The sequence below is a fragment of the Magnolia sinica genome, chromosome 18 (genome assembly GCF_029962835.1).
Source record: "Magnolia sinica isolate HGM2019 chromosome 18, MsV1, whole genome shotgun sequence".
In the NCBI taxonomy this organism is placed as follows: domain Eukaryota; kingdom Viridiplantae; phylum Streptophyta; class Magnoliopsida; order Magnoliales; family Magnoliaceae; genus Magnolia; species Magnolia sinica.
In genome coordinates, this window is record NC_080590.1 from 42,940,708 (window position 1) to 42,966,782 (window position 26,075).

At 38.0% G+C, this 26,075-nt stretch overlaps 1 protein-coding gene across 1 annotated transcript; it reads right to left on the reverse strand.

Annotated features, from left to right (window-relative positions):
• Positions 1-601: 601 nt before the first annotated feature.
• Positions 602-25,739, reverse strand: LOC131232266 (serine/threonine-protein phosphatase PP2A catalytic subunit). The gene is made up of 6 exons (XM_058228500.1): positions 25,131-25,739; positions 11,621-11,735; positions 4,043-4,151; positions 3,878-3,955; positions 1,378-1,569; positions 602-1,039 (listed from the first exon to the last, which is right to left on the reverse strand). Exons 1-6 carry the CDS (start codon positions 25,381-25,383, stop codon positions 866-868), a joined length of 921 nt encoding a protein of 306 aa, XP_058084483.1. The 5' UTR covers positions 25,384-25,739; the 3' UTR covers positions 602-865.
• Between the last annotated feature and the right edge of the window lie 336 nt (positions 25,740-26,075).

Genomic DNA, 26,075 nt, shown 5'->3' on the forward strand with positions numbered 1-26,075 from the left:
TTTCATGACTTTTTAATGGTTAACTTACCACCTTCTTTAAAACAGTTGTCTCATCCTTGCACATGGCACTCATGTACATCAATCGAAACCATCCAACTTTAGGGGACCATCGTAGTTGAAACATCTCGTCAAAATCACACTTATCAATAAATTCTTACCGTCCATTTGATGGCAATTATATGGGTGCTTAAAACCTACAATAACGAGAGTAGTCCAAATTCCAATGGAAAAATCAGATCGCCACTACCATCCACAATTGGATCCATGGTCCGGATTTTCATAGAACTACGTTCATTCTTGAAGATCACCACCCTAAAATGGTGAACTACCAACAGAATACGACTGCATTTTACTTCCAAAGTTTCAAGAAAACTCAAAAGCTGAATAAGATTAGTATGAGAAACAGATAATCCTATGCATGAGTGCAGAATGACGTGTAAATGAGCTTTTGGTCATGAGAAGGGTGTAAAAAATATTAGGCCTAGCTTCCAGAGCTGCATGAAGTTTGGGGTGTGGTGTTAGTGGTGGCGTTGCAGCCTTCATCTTCCAATTTGATTTCTCTTTTTTTTCTTTTCTTTTTTGGCCTCCTTTTTTAATGGAATTATAAAAGAAGAGATGTCTTTGTTATTGCTGCTACCTTTTTTTAAGAATACAAGACAATGCACAATAAAAGCCTTTTAAAAGAGTTCTCTACCTAGGCATAGCAAAGCAGAAGCAGAGGAAGCAGCAGCAGCAGCAGAACACAACTTCAAACAAAAGAATGACAGAAGATCTCTCCACTTACCAAAACTCCTCCTTTCTAAGACACATCTACAGAGACACGGCTGGAAAGAAGCATTACCAACAAGCGGTGAAGACAGAGAGTTTACAAAAAATAATCGGGCGTCTTGCGGGTGGTGTCGGGCTCAATCTGCCGAGGAGCCGGGTCAAATTGAAGGAAGTTCTGATCCATGTTCTCCCCAATCTCAAGTATTGCTGCCATGTTTCCACAACGGTAACAGTAGTTTGGTGCACTGAATACAGTGACCACATTCTTTTCCTGTTAAGCAAAAAAACACAAATTGCAGGGAGGGTAAATCATTCCCATGTTGGGATCAAATAAGGCTACGTGTGGGCAGGGGATCGTGCAAAAGCCTGATATTTGCAGGCCCTGCCACACCCTCCACATCAGAAAGCACGCATCCAGCATAGGTTCTTTGAGTAAATCACGATTGTGGTTTAGTAAAACATCCCAAAATCTTGATTAAGAGATGAAAAGCAACATTTTCTGATGTGGAATATGAAGGCCTGCCAAAATCAGGACTAATGATTAATGCCAGATTTGCTCAAATGATTCCAGAATATAACAGCCTTGTTGCTCCTACAGTTACAACCCACCTGACACCAGTTGTAACCTTCCATGACAAGCTGATGCGCTCTTGCGACAAGGGTGAGGCCGTTGTTGCGGTTGAACTGAGCAGCAATATCCTGTCCAAAAGTGTAGCCCGCTCCCCTAGGAGATATTCCCCACCCGCACCGGTCATCAGGATCTGACCACAGAAGATCACACATGGGACCTTCATGCGGAACCTGCATTAGAAATCAATAGAAATGCAAAGTCAGATACAATCTGGTTCGATTTCATGAAAATGCCGAAAACCCAATGTAACATGAGCAGGGAAGTCAGTGCCATCCCCAAATGTAGATGTAGTAAACCAAAATAAAAGAACACTTGGATCCACAGAAATAAAATATTATGTAATATTAACAAAACGAAAATAAATTATAAGGCTATGTTTGGTTGCACTGAATATCATGAAATTTTCATGATATTTGGTTCAACCAAACATAAATTATTAAATGCAAATGGCAATCAAACATACATAAAGGACAAGGTAAATTGGGATTCTTATTGATGTTTGACACCAGCACCACATGCTTGTTGGATGGAAAAAACCAACTTTTTTTATTAGGTGGCAGGCACTTGTTACGTAGCTGATGCCTACTTAAGTCAAACATCTACCAAGTAAAACCAGTCAACCAATTTACTAAATTAGGCATGATATAAAGCTGATAGCACCAATTTCCCTGCCACATTATGACAGTTTCTCTGACAACTGCCTCACATGCTTGTGGGATAAGGAAATTAATTTTTTTTGAAAAATAGCAGGCCCTCATTACATTATTCACAATCACACCTCCTTGCAGCCAAAAACCTATTAGAAACAAACAGATTTACAGTGGGCTACACCATATGAAGTTCATGACGCCAGTTCTGTGCCACAGTACATAACCAGATAGATTGCTTTATTCCTCATAGCATGGGGAAAAAAAAATACCTTGGTCATTGTGAATACGTTTGTCAGGAATTCCAACAATATACTTGGCATGACTGGTTTAGAATAACTGTTTATTTCATTCCAAGATTTCTTCAATGCATGAACAGCAATTATGGATTTAAAAATCAAAAAAAAAAAAATGTGAAGGAAACTAGAACTTTTTAAACAATCTATTTCCAGAAGTCAGCTATGTTCCACCATGTCCAAAAAAATGAATCAAAATGGTAAATTTTAACTGAGACAACAGCATGTTTTAACCCAGATGGTATCCATCTGATGTGGTGGACATTCCTTAGCAGGAATAACATTTTGGAGTTAAGGAAATGCCTCAAGTTGAATGCAACGGTAAATAGATGTAATAAACAATATGTGATCTACACTGTAAGTGTAGTTTGTGGCAGAAAAAATGCAACAGTGAATAGAAACTTACAAGAGAGGATAACAATTTAGGCCATGGCTAATTTGGAAATTTCTTAAGCACTTCAGTAAATCCCCGACAAAGATGAGCCCATAGTCCAAATAGTAATTTGACAAAATACTGCGAGGTTCACATCCACCCTGTGGAGTTGCCTCCCAATCCACAAATTTATGGGCTAGATCACAGAGTTCTCGTTCAATACATGGTGTATTGTAGTAGACCATGGCAATATAGTTCACCATTTCTTTTTTCAAAATGGTAGCGACTCATCCCACCGATCCCAAATAGCTGGGACAAGCATATGGAAGGTGGTCGTGATGTGCTCATTACCTATATATGCAGCAATCCATAAAATCCAAATCACAGGACCTACAACAAATGGAGCCTCGCCCAAAAATTACACATGATGCTAAATGCAAGAAGAAAGATCAATTAAAATTTTTCAGAACAGTGAGTACAGTCATTTGTCTGAAAGTTGTCTGACAGAGGTGCCAAACACTTTTTTTTTTTCAAAAATGGAGCATCCTAGTTACACAGAGGCTCAACTAAGGTGGAAAAAACTCACCCGAGTGCTGGAAAAATCTATCAATCTTGCAGCTTGTTTGAACATTACAACTCAAAAACAAAAAATCAAAAAAAAAAAAAAAAAAAAAAAGTTTGAGTGAATCAGCTGAGTACTCAACCAAGCTTCCAGACAACTCTGGATCTGGGTCCCCCATTCACTGATATCAAGTTTCAAATTTCTACCTTTAAAATTTTAATTTTTTAAAAAAAAAAAAAGTTTCAAATTTCTAAAGCTACTTCTACAATGTTATATTACAATGTACAGCTGCTCGATAAAGTAATCAATGGAATAAGTTCATATGCAAAAAACTTTCAATTAATGGAGATAAATTTGAAGAAGAAGAAGAAGAAGAAAGCCACTTAACAAACAAATGATACGGTAAATCCAGCATTAGTATAGCCATAAAAGCACAAACAAAAACCAGATTTTAAGCTTTCCAGCATCACTGGATGTGTAACAATAGTAACTTCATAATATAACATTGCACAAATAGATAGACAATCAAAATGAGAAAAAGTGCAATCAGGTGCTAAATAGTTGAACAAACAAAACAACCATGTAAAAAGTTCTACGTACCTCCTGTATACGGTCCAAGGCACGAATATTGTCTAATGTGTCCAAGGATGGAGAGAGACCACCATGCAAGCAGAAGATCTAAAGCAGGCAATAAGACATGTCCAATCAGAAGTGATCATTGGCTAAATTAAAGTAAAAAAGTCCACACCATTCTAGAACTCAAACCTGACTCTCAATAAGGGCCGTAAGGGGTAGATAATCAAAAAGATCAGTAAAATATTTCCAGACATTTGCATTTCCATATTTTCTCAAGCATTCATCATAGAAACCATACCTGAAACCATAAGAAGAAATATTAGCAAAATCAAGAATAACTGATCATTTGAAAGTTAATTATATGAAATATTATAAGATCATATTCATCGTGTCCCTAAACAAAGAAGTTTAGGGAGTTACTATTTACATCCACTGTGATTGCTAATCACTCCCATCACTAAGTTCCACTTCGGTTTCCAAGCTTAACATAGCAAGACAAGGTCTCCTAATATATGCATTTATAGACCAATCGAAGGTGGTTTCTCATACATGACATTAGTGATACTATTTTCTTTTTTATTAGCATTATAAATAAATATCAAACAAGATCAAAGATACGATATCTTCCTTTGGATGGATATGGCACACATGGTTATATCGTTTCCAAGGTATGCCAAAACAGTTACATAACGGTGATAACTTGTGCATTGAGGGGCTGTAACGGCTGTTACAGAAGAAACACAAAAATGGCCCATAACAGGTCTGTAACGGATTTTTTCCAAAATAAATAAATAAAGGCCGTAATGGCAATTACAGCCCGTATCATAATGGTAACGGTGGTAGCTGTTATGGAATACCTTGATTGTTTCTCCTTAGTTGCTAAAAATTCAACCCTACGAATTTAATAGTTCATGTATGTTCACTTTATGGTCCAATAAATCTTTGCACTAAAATCCACTTTCACTATATCTCATTCCTTCATCTCTTTAGTACTTTCAGTTAGCAAATCAAGTAGACTTCTTCTCTTTACTCGTTGAAGACACTTGCAGCTGCTGCATTGGATTTAGGAGATCTTCTAGTCACTGGGCATATGAATAAGTATCCACTTATTGAGTAAGTCACATCTTTCTCATGAAGCCATGACCTTTGTGAAACATGTGACCTACATTCCTGGGTAGGACAGATCATGCCTCGACATTTAAAGTCCTTCCCAATAAAAATTTGAAGAAAAAGATGAACACACTGTTTTGGGAAAAGAAGATGGATGCACAACAAGATGAAGCCATCTACAATATGATGGATCTGTTATATCAACATAACCAACATCTTGATTGGTTGAATCAAAGGATCGAAGAAGATAATAAGGTCATTTCAATCAATTCATGGCTTTGATCTGGATAACACAGATTGACTGAAACATTAAGGGTATTCCAAAGTACATGACTCTCCAAGTAGTTCAGAGAGGACTACAAGATGAACCGATCAGCTCAAACCAACTCCCAGTTGAGATCAAGTACTTGATCAGTCACCGGTACAGAACATTAGAGGGGTTGTTTACCATCAAGATCGGAGGCAATATCGTCACATAATTGCTTGGTTCATATTATATGAGATCGAAGGGTCAGATCAAGAGTTAAGGCTCTGTTTGCAGTTAGGACACAAATATAGTAATATAGTGGAGAAACATATACTGCCAAGGTGTAATCACTATAGTTTTTCCCTCATTCCTATATAAACCAACCCGTAACACTCAAAATTAAATAATAAAAAAAGCCTCTTCTGCCTCAAATTGGTGACCATAGAGGGTCCATTTGGGCTAAATTGTTATATCAGATGATTAAGCCTCATTTTTTAGCTCAATAGTTAAATCTAGGGATTCTAGCCTCATTAGTGTGAGCTTATTATAAAATCACAGGATTTAGCCTCATCTTGTGCTTAATTGGTATATTCGAAGATTTTTAGCCTCATTAATTTGTGATAATTTAGATCTAAAGTTGCTTGATTTTAATATCATATGTTTATTATTAGACTATCGTTGGTTATTCCTAATTCGATTGGTACATCTTTTGAATGACCATAATAAGCATGCTCCATGCTCCATGTTTTAATTTTTATATGCACCATTTATTCCCATGTTAGTATGTGCCTTATAATTGGTAAATCCATTACTTATAGAGTTGTTTCATGCTATGTTTTTATTGGTACATCTATTGGAATTAATTCTTTATCAAATACTGACAAAAGGGGAGAGAGATCAAGTCCCACCAAAACAATGAATTCTGTTTTACAGGTTCTATTTGTTTTAGGGATTAATGAAGATAGGGGGAGCATTCCAAGTGTTACATGTCTTGTTTGTATTGAGTTGTAAATCATTTGTAATTTAACATGTAATATTTTAAGTTATTTAGGTATGTCATTGGTATGGACCATGACATTGTCTAGGATAAGGGTTTTATCACATAATTGATAAAGGGAGAGATTGTTAGTGCACTGATTTGTGCACCTTGCTTTGTCAATCACGTGAGTCTGTATCATGTAGTTAGTTGAGCCCCCCTTGGAAGCTAAAGACCGAAGACACAAGAACGTGGAGCATCAAGGAGCAAAGAACATGTATATGAGGTGAGGCGCCTTGGTGATCCTAACATTTACCCAAAACAACCCTTAAACCTCTAAATCATCATAACCTTAATAGGAAAACCTTGTTAATCATCCCTTAGCCTTAGAAGCCCTATTGGAACATGATAAAGTTAGAAGAGGTGTGAAGCTGATGTGAAAGCATATGCCCAAAACAGCAATTTTCGAGTGGTCCTCGATCCCATCAATAGGATGTCAATGGGACTCGATGGAATCAAAGGACTACTCGATCTAATTGAAGAATTAGTCCAACAACCCAATAAATAAATTCTTAGATTTTCTCGATGGATCGATAGTGTGTTCAATCCTATCGAAGGACTTTCGATCCCATCGAAAGGCCTTTCAATCAGATCGACGGAGTCATTAACTAGCCATTGCAAATTGATTTCTTATAAAAGAGCATTCGGTTCTTGGGCAAAAGGAGTTTTTGGTGCAATAGGAGGTTAGGTGATTCCATATTGATAATCCCACATCCTAGACCTCTAATCTCATAAGTTTCAAGTCATCTTCATGAGCTTTAACACTCTAATAAGGATTTCAACCTCCAATGGGAATATGAACTTGAACTCCACTATTTTCTAAAGGATAGACCCGATCGAATTGGCATATTCTTTGTCTAAATCCTCTAGAAGACCCTTCTAGGTAAATCCCCTATGATTTCAATTATCACATTAGTTATAAAATATTCTACCATCCTCACATCACCTTAGTCACCTCAAACGGAGCATCACATGCAAATCTTGAAGTTAAAGCACTGGCAAGCATCGACATCAACGATCGAAGGAGTATTTGAGAATTGGCATATTCTTTGTCTAAATCCTCTAGAAGACCCTTCTAAGTGAATCCCCCAGGATTTGAACTATCTCATTAGTTGTAGGAGATTCTACCATCCTTCCATCACTTTGGTCACCTCAAATGGAGCATCACATGCAAATCTTGAAGTTGAAGCATTGGCAAGCATTAGCATCAACGATCGAGGGAGCATTTGAGGAGTGGATTCAAGCACAGGAGAGCTTTGAAGAAACAACTCAAGAACGGCGCATCAACGGGGCTCAATCCAACGAGTGTCATGTATGAGTCCATACTCGCATTCCTTGTATAGGATTGAGGGTAAGAGTTTGTAACTCAAACTCAAAAGGTAATTGTGCAAGACCTAAGCTCGTGTGGGGTCGAATTTACCGGACACAGGTGTGTACGTATTAGTCTCCGTGGGAGCCTTCAACAGTAGTAAACATAGGTCCTTGGACTAGGACCAAGGTTGTTGGTTAGCCGATCGAAAACTAATTAAAGTCTCTTGCGAAAGCATCCGCCAGGAGTGTACACTAGGTTGTTGTGTAGGATTGTGGTCCTTGCATAGGGTTGTAAAGGTTAAGAGGTGAACCTGGTTTTTTTTTAAAGATGAGGTGAACCTGGATTAAAACCTTCGATGGTGAATACTGGTACAATCAGGGAGAGTGCGTTCACTGAGAGTGGAGTGGGGAAACCTAACCACTATACATGATTGTGTTTGGGATTCTCATTTGAGCACTTTTATAATTATGTTTATGTGATTGATTAGAGAATTATATGTATGAATGTTACGATTTGAATAGTTAGTACCATTGTTGTCAAATGCGATCGCATATGCGCATATTCGATCACATATGCACATATTGTGGATCGAATCGCATATTGCCATGGCATACTTTTATATGCAACTAATATGCGATTGCATATTTCCCAATAGCCAGAGTTGAAGCAATTTTTTTCCCAATTTGGAGAACTTTTGCCTACAAATAGGCACTCATATCCCCTCTATTTTCACTATTCTTTACTCCAAAGCTCTAAATCTCTTACTCTAATCTCTCTACAATTATTTCAAGTATGTTTATTTTTTGTATTTTGTAAGTTGTGCTTACTTTTTGTAAAATAAGTTGTAAGTTGTTATCCATTTTTATTTTATTATTTTACACACAACACACACCACCACACACTCACGCCATGGTGGGATTTCACCACCTATGGGTACTCGAACCATCAACCAAGTGTTGAAACTCCTAAGAGTCTATCAGTAAAATTTCTTTGTTCAAAGCTTTTAATAATTAATTCTCTTTTAATGTAGCTTATTGATTGTTTTGTTAAAATTTATATAATATAATATAAGTAATTACATAAATAACTTAATGAAACACTCAAACTATAATGAAATAAGTAAAATAACCCAATCCAATCATGTGTACAAGTTTTTGCTTCTTTTTTTTTAAAGAATGTTTTCAATTTTTTACTATTTTAAAAAGAATATGCCATGGCATATGCGATTTGACAACATTGTTTAGTACATCCCGCACACCTTTTCTAGTATGATCAATATGGACAGTACATTTTCCAAGCCAATAGTAGGATGGTTGGGATAATTCTATCAAAGTGGGTAATGGACAATCAAACATGGATCACACATGATGGGCAGTCCAAATTAACAAGCAGATCTTTTCTCGAATAATTAGTAGAGAGTCAATTTTCCTATCCATTGGTCATAAGATTAGCATCATCCATATCAAAGTTGTTCTTGAGAGAGATGGGTGGACACCAGATGGTGGAAAATCCAAATCAATGATAGTAGGACCTTTTCTAGAATAATTAGCATGGACCATCCATTCTCCTAGCCATTGATCGGATGGTTGGGATCTTCAATCAAAGTGGATTTTCAGAGAGATGAACAATCAAAAGAAGAATGCACATAATGGACAGTTCAAAGTACATGCATGACAAATCAATAATCAAGACTTTTCGAGTACAATCAATATGGATCCCATCTATTCTCCTTATCATTGATCAGGTGGTTCAGATCATCCAGTGGGAGGGCTGTCTATTATAGATTGTCCATCAAAGGTGGGTTGCACGTGGACTGTCCAAACGACCTTATCTAGTATAATCAATATGGACAGTCCCTTTTTTTCCACCCATTCATCATAGATTAGCACCATCCAATCAATGTGGTTTTCCAGAGGGATGGCAATCATACGTAGGCTGTGCATGATGAGTGTTTGCATCAATGACTGGACCTTTTCTAGTATAATTATTATGGACTATCCATTCTTGTAGGCATTGATCATAGGGTTAGGATAATCCAATCAAAATGGTTTTTGAGAAAGATGGGCAATCAAAAGTGGGTCGCACATGATGGAAAGTCCAAATCAAACCTTTTCTAGTAGAATCAATATGGATTCCATTTCCCAAGCCATTAGCATGAACCAATGCCTAAGCTCGCTTGCCCAGTTGGAGCCAATGTGGAGGTCTAATTGGCCCTACAATGGATGGCCCACGGTTCAAAACTCAAAATGTAAATGCCAGTTGTCTCAAACAATCACATAAATCCAATGGCCCCGTAGGATGAATGAGATCACTCGCACAAAATAACTGATCAATTAGTTAATCCTAAACCTATGTTCCCATCTAGGACTAGATGCCTAAATGGAAAATACATTGATGGTGGCAGACCATCAATAGCTGATTCAAACCATCGGACATGTTCCCATGTAGGACTAGACACCAAAATGGAAAATACGACGATGGTGGCAGACCATCAATAGTTGATTCAAACAATAGGACAAACTGACGACACCATGGATGGTGGTTAGATATCAAATAGTACAAGTACAAATTCAGTGCTCGTTGCCATCCAATGACCAACATATAAATTTTATGATCAGCTTTCATGATCCACCTTTCCTTTTTCATAAGGTGGATTCCACATAAACAACTCCCTCGTCCGAAACAGAAGAATGGCTCAAACAGGTGAAAATTATTTACTTCCCATCATTTTTCTTGGAAAAGAGGAACCAATGAAACATCAATTTTCCAAGAAATTGCTCTTAAAAGGACTCCCAAACACACCCTAAGCGGTAGGAAGGAAACATAGAATCTTTAACAATGGGGTAACTTCAACCAGACGAACTACATTCAATGGACTCTTAACTAAAAAGGCATTTCAACAGTTAGCAGCATCACACATCCTTACATTGGACAGTGACTAACAAAAGCAGCAGATGAAGGATGATGGAATTGCTGAGCGGGAAAAAAAAAAATCTCAACCCAGTTTTGGAAGTTGAATTTCACCTGACACTTTATGAGTAATCTTTTGGGTCAAGGTGTATTAGGGATGAAAGGGGAAAGCAAAATGGTTTTTCTTGGACCAGCCAGTTGGACAAACTCAAAATGAGGCTGGAGTAAAAGCTCTTCAGCAAGGACTTTTTTTTCTTCCCTTGTTTCCCAGACCATCATGGTGAAAGGAGATTGTCAAGATGTGATCAAGTCGGCTAATTCCAATGGTAGCAAAAGAGAGCATTATGAATCGTGATTGACTTTTTATATTTGGGATTCACGCTCTCTCTTTTTATATGCATTTCCTCCAGACAACTCATTAGTCCATACATTTTTGTAATTATCAAATAAGTTACTTTGTAAGTATCAAAGTTAATTTCTCAAAAATAAATTATCAAAGTCACTTATTTAAAAATAAATTATCAAAGCCGAATACCAACAAAGATGGAAGTTGAAACAACCAAATAATTACATATTTTGATTCAACAATCTCAGGACTGATGGATGCAGAAAACTTGAAATGCACATAATCATATGTAAACAACGTCAAATAAAGCAGACTCCAAAGTATGTAATTATTATCACATAAATATATATTTTTTTGAAGAATGATTATCACATAATTATTATACAAAGAAATATTATCACATAACTATTTCTTGCACATTAAGTTCTGTTTGCTCCCCAAAAAAGTTATAACATGAACATGATTAGTTCTTGTGTCAATATTTGTGTCCATTGAACAGCTTGCAATAATGTTAGTGACATATACAGGCAGGGAATGTATTTTTGAAGTCAAAAAGTTTACAAAGGTAGAAAAGAATTTCAATACCTTCGGTACTAAGCAAGCTAGCCATTTAAAATTAAAATTAAATGTAGTTGCCAATAGCTTTCTTTTCTTTTCTTCTTCTGTTTTTTTTTGGATGGCTAAGCTGGGCTAGAACCAAAGATCTCATTATTGAAATGCAGATTCCCTACCACTGAGCTACAGGCTTGAACTGTTGCCACTTGCAATATCAAGATGCAGGAACTTGAAAAGTATATAGGACTTACACTTGAGTTATTTGTCGGCTCTCATGATTTCCTCTAAGGATTGTAATTCTATCTCTATAGCGGACTTTCAATGCTACTAAAAGTGTTACAGTCTCCACCGAGTAATATCCACGATCTGCATAAGCAGAAGAAAACTAGGGTTGGGCAAGATGATAATAGAAACCTTAGGATAAAAAATTGTACAAAATGTATGCCCTTGCCATGTGATTAAAACCAGATACAGTAAAACATTCCTCCAATTACAATTCAGTTGACTAGAAAGAAACAAACAGAGCATTTCAGGAAAGAAAACAATAAGAAAGGAAAAAAAAAAACACAAAGATAGTCATGCCAACATATTTGGAATGAATCAATGCTACTTTGAAAGTAACCAACCCCATTGATGCCTAGACACTTCGAAATAGGTAACAGATCCACATTGTGTCGGGCATTTCACTTCATGTATAAAATCCATGTACCCATGCAGTATCTGGGTACCATATACGAACGCCCTTACACAGCCATATGAAGTACCTATGACAGCCTTGAAACTATGGCTATGAACATAATTCATTGTGTGAGTGCATCAACATGTATGAGTTCTCTTCAGGTAATATTGATTCATTGCTAAATCAATCACAAGAAGCAGTCAGTTTGTACATAGTGCAAATACTCAACTTGGCCACCATATCTACTAGCTAGTTAGCCTCTTTGCTTGGGCTAGCAAACATACTTCAAGCAAAAGTATCTAATTGACTGGTTCAACCACATTCGCATGCACCCACGCACTGGTCTCAAGTGCAAATATTTGGACCACTAGTTATGGTCCCCTCAGCGGATAACTTACAACCTACTAAGTGAATGCTACGTCCAACCCTTCGAATAGGTTGGGCCCACCATGACAATCACCTAGTGCAAAAATCAGCCCCTTCAACTTATCAGGTGGATCACACTATAGAGAACAATTTCTAGCCATTGATAAATAGCAAAATAGAAGGCTGGCCTGCTCAATTAGCAGATGTGGCTGAATTTTGCCCAAGGCAAACCTCATGATGGGACCAACCTATTGGACGGATTGGATGTTGCAAGCGCATGAAAAATTGGAAGTTATCCACTGGGTGGACTGTACCTTGTGGTCCAACCAGTTGGACTTGAGAAGGCACGAGCGTGCGCACACAGTACACGCACACACTTCCTTTCACATTTCAAGGTTCCCTCCTTAACAGAGTCACCTTCAAACTTTGTTGCACATGACTGAACCGTCTCAATCAACTCTCAATCAGTTTATCTCCCATTGGTCTTTGGTTGTGATGCCAAGATGTAGCAATTTTTTGAAAATAGTTGAAGATCCCTCACATAATATGCCCCGAGAGAGTTTCATGTAATAACAAGACGTACAATGACAAGAATAACATTCAGTTATATTCAAACCCAACCCAGTAGCTTCAAGGTAGAAGAGTAACAAAAGACAAAAATACAAAATAAGTCCAAACTGTCTTGCTCCCACTCGATTGAAGTTTGATAAGCACTAGACTCGCTCCATAACCACAGGACATTTCTTGATCCAGGTTTTGGGAACCCATTAGCACTTTGTGTCAGAAAGCACGTGAACAATATGAACACCTGAAGGCGAAGGTGAAAGATTTGCAATATCACATACATTGTTGTGATCCTAGAGTGTTGGATCAGATTCAGATCCCAAGAGTAGATAGCTAATCCATGTGATGTTTGCTACAATAGTAGCCAATGACCGATATTCGGATTCAACATGAAAACACAAAATGGCAGGTGGTTTCTTGGAGCTCCAATAAATAAGACCAACCCCTAGAACATGTCCAACCCAAAGAAAGCACCAATCATTGGGGTAGCCAGCTAGTCAGCAAAAACAAAGACAAGTGAGTTATTGTACCCTAAATGTGGTGAAGAATACACCTGACTACAAAGAAGATGATTATCAATCTATCATGCATGAACTGAAAATTAACAGCATGTCAACGTAATACATTGAATACTAAGATGCGAAGGAATCTGATGGAGGAGACATGTCGTCAATAAGAAGCTTCCTTGAAAGTTCAAGAGGAATGAAGATAAGTTTGCAAGTCAGCATGTTGGCCACTGTGAGAAGTTCCATGGAATAAATAATTTAGGAAACAAACAGACTGCAGGTAATTAGGCTATATCAATGCCAAAATGGTCTAAAGCATGTTAACTAAACTGTCACCCCCTTATGTTTTCCATTCTGGATGGTGTGGTCCGCATTAAGGGATGTTTGTGATCCACATCGCTATTTTTTATCAACCAGAAATTCTGGTTCTATGCTTATTGTTGATTAAGTGGTAGTGTAGATTTATATTTAGAATGTTGAGATCAATACTTTGATATATTTTTATTTTTATTTTTTTGAAAGGTACGTTCATTTATGCAATAGCAAGAATATCACAAAATACCGGGCATGCGGGATATATAATAACAATATCCATCATTTGACATATGAATTACCATATATAGTTGCTTATATAGCTTTATTGTGTATGCTTGGGTACTGCAGCAACCCACATTACCCTACCCATACAGCACCACATATTAGAGGAAGATGTGTACAAATACACATTCCTGTACTGTACAGGAGAGTACCAATAAGGCCATAACCCAATAACCTTGGTCAAAACTCAAGTCTTCCATGCCAAACCAAGATGACAAGATTTGCACAAGCTTTGAATAAATAGGGACTACCAAGACTAGGAATGATGTCATTAAGATATAAAATAACCATCAGTTTAAATCATGTTATTTTTCTATCAATAACAAAAATGTGTTAAAGAATGAGACACATACAGGAGCAACTAAATAATGAGATATGTACAAGATCAACTATCCATCAGTGTTGGCAGAATCGGTATCTATGCATGTATTGCAGCCTTGGGATACGGAAACACATTGGGTATTGCATGGAAATATCGCATGTATCGCAAAATGTATCGCTGGTTCTGGGAAACACTGGAAAACATTGGGAAATTGGTAGAACTTTTGAATGAATCTTCTGAGGACAAAAGATGGTATTATACATTTAGAACTCAAAGGATCACAAAAAGCCAAGTATACATAATAAGTTTCCTTCGTATAGAAACCTAAACTTTGCATGTTGTCTGACATAAGTGATGCAATTATATTCATAATCAGTTCATAAATAATTTATAGATCATAGAAGACATGTATGAAAGTCAAAAGGCATAGGCGAAAATCGAGAATCGGATTGTCCCCAATTTCTCTCATTTCCCCAAATTCAAAAATAGAAGACCATAATCCATGATTGAGCATGCAAAATATGCAAAATTATGAATTATGAACTTCATTCCACTGAATCCAAGCGATTTAAACAAGAAAAAACTGTTCAAATTCGAAAGAATAAAAAAATAAATCATCGATTTCATTTCTAGTACTGCACACTCTCTGATCTTGATTTCCACACCTAAATCCCCTTTTCTCTCTCCAAACAATCGAAAATGAGTGGTCAAAATTCCCTTTGAAAGGTAACCAAAGCAAAAAAAAAAAATCACAAGCAATAGATTTTTAAAAAATTTTAGTGAATTTTCCAAAATTTTTGCAATGGGGGTTGACGATGGTATTGATGATACGTGTCGATGGTATCAACGATAAAAAAGAGTTTTATCACTGTGATATGTTGATATTTTCAAAGTATTGCATTGTATCGAGTATAACAATGCATTGTTGTCAAATAGCATAAGCGATTGTAGGCAACCTAAGGGGCCTATGCGCATATGTGATCGCATAATCGTAAATGCCATCGCACAACCCGCAAAATTTTTATATTTTTTTCCTCAATTAAGTTGTGGCATAATCACATATGTGATCGCATAATCGCATAAGCGATTGCATATGCCATGGCATAATTGCATATACCATCCATGGCATGAACCCGCATATACAACTAAAGTTATAAAACCGCATATGCCACTATCATTATAAAACCACGTATGCCACTATGGCATATGCGATATATGCTCCGAAAATACCCCATATGCCAGTGTATAAGCTTATGCGATCGCATATGAGTTATGACAACATTGTAGCGATGTGTCCGGATATCATTGATGCATCGAGTATTTTAGAAAAATATCTCAGGATACGGGGAAGAAAGTGAAAGCTTAGTTTCATATTACCCACATGCGATACCGATAGTATCAACCAATACAATCAATATTGCAATCACTGCTATTAAGAAGATGGATAGTGATTCACAATACATAAATGAATCTCAAGATTTCCTCCATAGGACCCAACATGCTTATCAGCCTCTCGAACTATGCCAAAAGAAATGCCACACGAAAGATCGTCCCAAAGACACGGGGTTGCCTATGTGGCAGCCCCATATTTTCCATCTTTACTCTTTCTATTTTTCTCTCATTTTTTTATTTCAAAAATATCAATAATTGTCAGTGTCGCTTCCTCCCAAGGAGGCAATCAATTTTGAGGGGCATAAAATAGATTCGTTTGATAATTCGGTGACACTACTAAAGGCAAAGAATTTTAATGGTGTACAAGCACATGTGCCACAAATACATCTACATAATTGCACCCACCTAATGAGCAGGTGGGTGCAGTTATGTATGGCCCCAATCCTATGTATGGCTAGAATCCTAGCTTGCTTCATTTTTAGGCTAGCAGATGTTAGGAATGGGTTTCACCTATGTATGGCGCAAATCCTATACACGTAACGACACATGACAACTAACCACTTGCTCTAAGAGCTCGAACTGATAGAGCATGGCGAATCAATCCCTTTATCTCATAGCCCGAGCCCCACATCCCATGGGTTAAGTCCTCGGCCAAACCCACCTCGTGAGCCCCACATCACATAGGTTCCGCCTCACACAGGCCGCCACCTCGAATGTGCCCCTAGATCCCACAGGCCACCCCACTCGAGCCCGGTGTGAAAATACCCCTGCATTAATCACCCCCAATGAGTAGTCTCGACACGAGACCTCCCGCTCTAATACCACTTTGATGTAGGACAACTAACCACTTGCTCTAAAAGCTCAAACTGATAGAGTGTGGCAAATCAATCCCTTTATCCATAGCCCAAGCCTCACATCCCATGGGTTAGGTCCTCAACCGAACCCCCCTCATGGGCCCCACATCACATAAGTTCTGCCTCACACAGGCCGCCCACCCCGAGTGTGCCCCTGCATCCCACAGGCCACCCCACTCGAGCCCGGTGTGAAAATGCCCCTGCATTACGTAACATTGTGGTATTAATACCATGCACAAAATGCTCTCTTCATCTTCCATGAATCAATACGTTGTTATTCCTCTTTCCTATTGTTTCCAGGCTACAATGAATTCAATAGCCCTCCCAAGAGCATATCAAAAACTTTTGTTTTGAAAGGAAAGAAGCTCAAAATCAAGTGCAATGCGTACTAAAACATGAAACAAGGTGGGTTCACAGCATACCTCTTGTTGATGATTCCTTGATGAAAAGGATAAAACCCCCAAACTCCTTTAGACTAGAATGGTCTCCCTAAGATCACACCCCCACTTCACTAACGCATTCCACCCTTTAGAGGATAGGTTCCCCTTCTCTCTCTACCCCAAACCCTAACTTTTGAGGAGAGGGAGAGCACACAGGTGCATGGGTGTGTGGATCTCATAGGACTATTATAGAGCTCTGTAAGGTAAATGCCCCATGGCCCCAACTAAATTGCAAAAAGGTGCCATCTTTTTTTCTTTTTTTTCAAAAAAAAAAATAATAATAAATAAATAAATAAACCTTATAATGGCCCCATAACAAGAAGTTACGAAGCCGTTATGGGTGTGTAACGGCCGGTTACAAGTTTTTTTGAACGATCGATACGGTCGTTACAACCCTGAAACACGTAATGGTGGGCACCATCATGTAAACATTTTTGCATACCTAGGTAATGGCCACCACTGTTACCATTAAGATATGGGCCGTTACAGGCCTCATAGCGGCCATTATAGTCTCTTTAAAAAATTGGAAAGAAGAAATTTGTATCTAACCTTGCGACAGGACGTTAAGGGTCACTTTTTGTATAACAGCCATCACAACTTCGTACAACGCAATGCTTGCCACTATTACTGTTACATAACAGCCGTTAAGACACACATTGGCTACAATATTTGCCCATCCCTCCACACCATCATCACCATTCAATTAGATGGGCCCAAGTTTCAAAGCGTAACCCATCAGTGTTGCGTTTGTATAAGTGATTATGCGACTGCATATGTGATATGAGACCATTGAATTGCATATACCATGTTGGCATATGCAGTTTTCAAGATGTTGTGGTTTATGAGGTCACGCGAAAAAGTGGATTTTTTTTTTGCTTTAATTGCTCTCCTTTTTTGCCTATAAATAAGCTCTCCCACCCCGCTATTTTCACAACTACATTACTCTCTCTCTCTCTCTCTCTCTCTCTCTCTCTCTCTCTCTCTCTCTCACACACACACACACACACACACTTAACCCTCATTCTCTCTTACTCTCATGCTCTTATCTCTCATATCCACGACTACAAGGCTAAGTAGAAGGCTCTCACTCTTTCAAATTTCAAGATTCAAAACACCAACTCTTTCAAGTTTCAAGAATCAAGACTCACTCTTTCAGGTTACAACCATTGTTGTCAAATCACATAAGCCATCAGCCTAGGCTAATCGCTTATGCCATCGCATAAGCAATCACTCAGGCTGATGGCTTCTTCTTTTTTTTGAAAAAATTTTTAAAAAGATGGGAAAATCGTAAAAAATTTCTATGAAATTAAGAAAAACTGTCTAATTATGACACGTGATTGGAATGGGTTTATTTACCTGTTTTGTTGTAGTTTGACTATTAGACCATCCATACGTTGAGTTATATTATATTATATATAATAAAACAAATTTAAACAATCAACAAGTTACACTAAGAAAGAATTAATTATTGAAAACTACAAACATAGAAATTGCATTGATAACTTGAATCTTGATGAGTTGATGCATACAATTTACAACTTTTTGCAATCTGCAGGAAATTTGACTGTTGCCCATTATGCCATCGCATACTCGAGTATGCCATGGTTATGCCATTATGCAATCGCATAATCATGGCATACTTCTTGCATGGCATATACGATCTAAACAAATGTATGCGATTATGAGATCGCACATGACAACACTGGTTACAACTTCAAGGCTAGAACTCCTACAACTTACGACTTACAACTTACAAGGCTACGAGTTCAAGAATCAAGACTCTTTCTCTCTCCTTTCTCCTACAATACAAGGTTAGAGGCTCTATCTCCTACAAGTCTACATTATAAAACTACAAGGGTAGAAGGCTTTGTCTCCTACAAGTTTACATTCTACAACTAGAAGGCTAGAACTAGAAGTCGAAGGCTCTCTCTCTCTCTCTCTCTCTCTCTCTCTCTCTCTCTCTCTCTCTCTCTCTCTCTCTCTCTCTCTCTCTTCTGGGATAGTATAAATAAATTAAATCATTTAATTACATTTACATCAATATCATCATGTCTTCTTCTTTACAATCTTATTTGGAACCCAAGTCCAATGACCTAGGTAGAAAGTATGGTGGCACTACCATAATACTATCAAAAAGTCCAATATAATGTGTGACCTAGGTGGGTTTGTAAGTGTCAGTGGCATTGGAAGGCAAAAGCAGCACCTTACATGCCAAGATCAAAATGTAATAGTATATCCAAATGTTACTCAAGGGAGGATAGTAATAAGTGTAACTAGAGTGTGTGACTACGAGAAGGCTCTGGCCTGGGGAGGTTCTAGAGATCCAAAAGGAAATCCTGGAGTGCATAGAGAAACATGCTAAAAAAAGGCATGGCAATGGGGAACTTAGAGAAGAGATTATAGAACAAAAAGCTTATGAACATATTAATGTTGATTTGGATGTGGATGACCACTCTATCCCTACCCCTATGTTGACATGACGCTCTAAACCACCGGCAACCAAAAGACCACGTGGGCAAGAGCCATTAGATAGATGGTGTCGACCACATCCCAAGAACGTGGTTAACCAAAAGGGTAAAGGACCTGCTTAAACAATACTGGAAAATTGTTATAAAAATAATGAAAAAAAAAAAAACTAGAATCCAATACATTGCTAAAGGGCAATAACAATCTAGTGTTGCTTTCAACACCGTTAAATTGAAATGCTTCAAAACAATGGTTGAAGCAATAAATTTATTTTGAATAGTGGTTGAAAACAATAGATCAATTTGGACATGGACTAAAGCCCCCTTCATATCATGAAGGGAGACTCGTCTAAAAACAAAATTAAGTTTACTAAAATCACTTAATACAAATAGGCTTGGAAAACTTATGGATGCACTCTAATGGCGGATAGATGGACTGGTAGATCTTGTTAGACACTAATTAACTTTCTCGTGAATTGTGTCGGTTGGGACTGTTTTTTAAGTCGGTAGATGCATCAGCCCATTCCCACACAGCTGAATATTTGTTTAAATTATTACATGGTGTGGTTGAGGAAATTAGAGAATATGTTGTCCAAGTTACCACAGACAACACAACCTTTTATGTAGTTATCAATCGCCTTCTTATGAAGAAGCAATGTCGTCCATTTTGGACTCCATGCGTGGCACATCGTATAAATTTAATGTTAGAGGATATAGGTATATTATATATTAAAGTAATTGCTAAGGCTAGAAGGATAACTATATTTATGTACAAACATGCCCTTCTAACACCAGAAAATGCATCTGTTGCAACCTTCTTCAGCCCATCATCCCCTGATTTGCAATAGCCTTTTCAACACTACAAAGGTTGTGTTATAAATAAATAAATAAATAAAATTATGAGCTTAGAAGCTTTGTACTATCGGCCAATTGGAATAACGAGCATTGGTCAAAGAAAATTGAAGTTAGTCCACCAAACTATCATTTCACAATCTTTCTGGACACAAGTATTGCAACCTTTTTCAGCCCACCAATCCCCGATTTACAATAGCCTTTTCAACACTACAAAGGTTGTGTTAAAAAATATATGAGCTTAGAAGCTTTGTACTATCCGCCAATTGGAATAACGAGCATTGGTCAAAGAAAATTGAAGTTAGTCCAACAAACTATCATTTCACAATCTTTCTAGACACAAGTATTAAGGGCAGTAAAATCTTCATACCCTTACCAGGTGTGTTAAGATTAGTGCACAGTGATGAGAAGCCAGCAATGGGATACATTTACGATGCAATGGGCAGGGCTAGATAATTTTTTAAAAAAAAAAAAACTATGGAATATTTTAAATACAAAGGACGTGATTATTCTTAACTTTCGCTGATCGAAGTAAGGCAGAAGAGACGCATATAATAGGATTTCCTAACGTTTTAGAAAGAATTATACTAAATAAGTATGAACATGATAGGATATCTAGACTTCAGGACTTCTACTTGAAAAGCGTGGGGAGTTTAGCAAGAGACATAGTCATCCAGCATAGAACTATAAAATTGCCAAGCGACTAAGTACAAACAACTTGGAGAATTACCTTAACTTTGAATATATTTTTTTACAAACTACAAAGTGAAACTTAACTTACTCTAATTGTTATTTAAATAGCTGGCTAGTGAAGTATGTATGGAGTGGACCCGAACAGGAAGGATCCAGCATTGAAGAAATCAGCCATGAAAATTCTTGACCTCAGATGTTCTGTAAGCAGTTGCGAGCGCAACTGGAGTACATTCGAAAAAGTAAGATTTCGAAATCGAAAACATTTAAATATTGGATTTATAGTGAATATTAAAAGTATATAATCCCTAATTCACTATCAATTCAAGTGTTATATAGATTCATAGTAAAAAAAAAAAAAAAATCATTTTGAACAAAAGAAGCTAAATGACTTGGTCTTCATCCAATACAACCAAACGTTGCAGGAACAATTCCTAACTAGATGAAAAAAGCCTAATGTCTATGATCCTATCTGCCTAAATGATCTGGAGGCAAACAATAAGTGACTTGCAGAGACAGATGACCTGGTCTTTGCAAGCGAAAACATAACATGGACTCAAGTAAAAATTGTCACATTTGGATCAGCACATGGAGAAAGTTCAAGTCAAAGGTTGAGAAGACGGTCGAGTCGCAGTCAAGGCCAGGAAGAAGGTGAGATATAAGAAATATTAAGAAGAATATGATCAACCATTAGATGTGGATGAACAACTAGTGGAACCCAATGACAAAGAAATAGAATGAGAGAAAGTATACATCGAAGAAGGAGATGACTCTGATGATGACGATGCCAACGATAGTGGAGATGTGCCACAATGGATTAGGGATCAATGTGTATAGCCTATTTTGAATTTGTATAGTGTATTTATGCATCAATAAAATTTTGATGTTTTTCACATCTTTTAGTATATGTATTCATTTGAGTACTTGTTATTGACTTTTTCATAGTCCCTAACAATCTAATAGATGTAATAAATATAACAAAATATTAATTAATAGGTTAAAAAAAATTCCTCCCTACACTTGTATTTTTTTTTTTTTACATATGTTTTCATTTATTTATTTTTAATTTCTTCCATTTTTCCTTCTTTTCAGTATTTTTTATTTTTTCTCAAAATAAATAAATAAAATGTTTAGGGGGTTTGTGCAATCACATATGCAATTATGCGATGGCGTAGGCGCATAGGCCCCCTAGCTTGGCTGGGATCATTTATGCAATTTGACAACATCATAACCCATCATATAGAACTTGAAGATCTATCGTTGGTTTTGCAATCAGCCACAATCCAAAATTGAAAACAGCTCAAGTAGATGGAAAAAAAAACTTTTCAAATAGTTTTGGATAAATATCATCTAGACACAGAAGATGGCATTGCTGGCATGACTTACTATGCCAATTGCTTCCATGGTGAAAATTGTTCTCCATTACGTTGTGGATCCAAGTCGTAAGAGTGAGCATACACAGTTTTCCTTTTGGATATCTCCACTGCAATTAAGCATTGCCTCTCCTTAAGGACTTACCAAGCATTAATGTCATCCTCCAGGAGAACCTCAATCTCCACACACTACCCTATGGTCCAGGGACTGACTAAGGTGTAGTAGCAGTTGATGCTCTCTAAATTGAGACCGGGAGGTGAGACCATCCCTAAAAATTGGTCCTATCCGATGTGCCTGCTATCCATATTGTGCACACTCATGTATTAAGCACTCATCAAGTACAGGCAAATTAGTCAATGCACTGTCCAACCACATCGTCGGTTGAAAACTCCCAATGTCAAGGAACTAGGAAGGTTATGTCTGTGTCATTGACAAAATCAATGCACTAGGATTGCTATAATGTCATCAGGGGACTCTTATATTAAACAACATATGTAAAGATCGTATGACTCTTAAGACAGATTGCATTACCAAAACATTGTCAAAGTGGTGTGATCGGCTAAGCAACCTGATTGGCTTTTGGGCGCACAAGCTAAAACCTACAGGTGACAGAAAATCATCTTGGTCTTACACCACAACAAATACAGTGGGGGTCACCTGTTGAACAACTTGGATCTTGCACAAAACCTGCTACTTTGGCAAGTGTTAAATGTCTTTCCACATGTGCACCAGCACATAGCACACTTCTCTACTGGTGAACAAAAATAGAATTTGGACATACGTTTGTTCAACAAAAGAGCTCCCTTCCAAGGGGTGATGGAGGTCCTTGAAACCCACAAGATGGCATTTTTAGTCTCCTGCCATGAGGGAATCCACAAATGACTCTTCCAAAAGCGAGACCCATTTTGATCACCAACAATCCGCAAAATTAGAATAACCGCAGCCCAATGTACTGGAAAAAACACGGCAATGATGACTTTATCATCCCCATCAGTTTCCACTGTGTTTAGTTAACATTGACTCATCCTCCTTGCATCAATAAAGCCCCAAACTCCAACAAAGCAGTGCAAAATCATGTAAATAATTATCAGGTCAATTGCTAAATGATGCCTATAAAGAAGGCAAATGATGCCTTTACCATTGCTCACAATGCCACTGATACCAATGTTACTTGGACTGCAATGGAACAACCATCAACCATCAGTTTCTATCATCTTTCTTTAACATTGACTGATCCTCTTTGTATAAATAAAGCCAAATTCCAACAAAGCAGTAAAAAAAGCATGTAAATAATGCTTAAGGGGGCTTGCTTTCTTTTGCTCATCAGACAACAAAAACAAACAAACAAAATCTCCAGGGCTCTTTTCATTTTCCCTGTATTCAAGAATAAAAGCAACTGAATCCACCTTCTTCCATAAGGGGCCCTCTAAAAGGTAGTGGGCTATTGGCAGCAATCTCAATTCTTAATTCTTGTCCAAGGGCCTTGGAATCTGCCTCAACATCCAGCACCTTCACATGACAGAAAAACCAGCTATAGTTCTGCCCTTTTTGTCTCGTAGAACCCCCACTTATAACGAAACTTCCAGCACCCCATGGATGCCACTGAAAACTGAGCCTCCATTTGATAGACTAAAAGAATCCTTTTTTGGTGAATGACACATTCCAACTATTTTCATGGATGATTGAGAACAAAGTTAGATCAAAAAAAACTTTGGTAAACCATACGCGTTGGTTTCTTTCGTTCCCTCTCATGGGAACGCACTTGTGGTGTCCCCTTGTTGCATCATACACATTTGGAAGACTAACTTGCTGAAGATGGCTTCAAATATTATTAATTTTGTTGAGAGAAACAAAAAGAAACACTAAAGAACACAAGACACGGAAACCGAATGATGAGAAATAATAACATCCCCGATACAATCAAGACCCTTCCCCAAACAAATCCTTAATCCAATCATGATTACATTCAGCAAAGAATTTTAACCCTGCTGCCCAACACAAGACTGATCTTTATGATGCTTGGAAGGTTGCAATATGCAATTTTGATTCATTGTTGAACATCCTACTGTTACGCTCTAACCATATGGACAAGTGCCGTCCATCAGCGTAAACACCAATAAATTGACCTACGTTACACAAGTAGCCCACTTTCCAAGCTTGAATAAGTTGCTCTCTGTTTTCAGCCTCACACTTTCTTAATTAACTCTCCATCCAACTGATTAAAACAAATAAGACCAAAATCCAATAAAACAAATTTCCAACCTAACCCCACAACATTGCGTCAACGCAAGCAACACTAAAACTCGTTAATTTCTTGGCCACTCAATTTGCATCTGTGAAGTTAAATAACGGGTCTTTCTCAACCAAAATATCTCCTTGAGAGGCTGTAAGCTCTCAACAGCGGCATCAACAGCAATGATTCCAACAGATATTCCAAAATTTTAAAACCTGCACAGAGATAACTTCAAAGCCCACGATTTTCCACCAAACTGATGAGCGATAACCTCTAAAAATCTACGACATATACAAACTCGATCATGCAAAGAATCCGAATCAAACACCACACCCAATCATTCCTATTATTCCGACAATACAGAATCAATTCTTTCTTTTCTTTTTTCGATTTTTGTGGGGAAGAAATGAACGAAATCGAAACTGACCTACATAGTCCCCCATGAAGAGGTAATTGGTGTCGGGGGCATTGCCACCAATCCGGAAGAGCTCGATGAGATCATGGAACTGGCCATGGATGTCACCGCACACCGTGACTGGGCACTTGACCGGCTGCACGTTCCATTCCTCTACAAGGATCGCCCGCGCCTGCTCGCAGAGCGCCTTCACCTCCGCCTCCGGGAGGAACTTGCATTCCATCAGGTGCTCGATCTGACGGTCCAGATCCGCGTGAGAAGGCATCTTCGTTTCCTTCTTTTCCTTCGATTTCCTCCACCCGATCTGCAAAAGGAGAGATAGACCCAAGGATCGATCGGATCTATGTCAGGATAGGAGGCTGGATCAGTCGAGTCGGACCATTCGTCTGTGCCACAGATCGAGAGGTTAGGGTTAGGGTTAGGGTTTGGGATCGAGAGAGGAGAGAGGATAGAGGCGTTTGATCTAATCTTGGTGCTCCTGATCCGTTCATTCGTCGCGGCCCAGCATCGGTATTTGATTTTTCCTTCTTTTTTTCTCTCCTTCTCTACGATTTGGGTGGTGGCGTCTTGAGACAGATGAGCGAGCGAGCGAGAGAGACAGATAGAGAGAGAGAGAGAGAGAGAGGAAGAGAGCTCTTCCGTATTTTCTATTCGACCAGGCAAGACCTTTGGGAGACTCGGCCAACCAAAATACAACACCACATTAACAGATTAACCATCAATCTAGGCCGTCCATAAACCACCGTAAAATAAATAAATAAATCACATTGATCGGATGATCCTACACCCCACACACTGATCTTCTTTCCTTAACCGTCGGTTTCGACAACTCTAGGTGGAAGCATTAGAGAGAGTACTCAAGCTGGGCCGTAAAAGAATGGATGGTCCACGTTTACCATCGAATGGGGCGTGGATTCGAATCAATGAAAAGAGATGATAGAGCCAGTGAATGGTCGA

What these genes read in the sequence shown, in the direction of transcription:
- LOC131232266 (XM_058228500.1), bottom strand. Translation starts at nt 25,383, where the DNA reads ATGCCTTCTCACGCGGATCTGGACCGTCAGATCGAGCACCTGATGGAA. An exon ending in AGCCGACAAATAACTCAAGT is followed by an intron (nt 4,152 to 11,620) that starts GTAAGTCCTATA and finishes TTATGGTTTCAG; the next exon opens with GTATGGTTTCTATGATGAAT. An exon ending in AAGGTTACAACTGGTGTCAG is followed by an intron (nt 1,040 to 1,377) that starts GTGGGTTGTAAC and finishes TTTGCTTAACAG; the next exon opens with GAAAAGAATGTGGTCACTGT.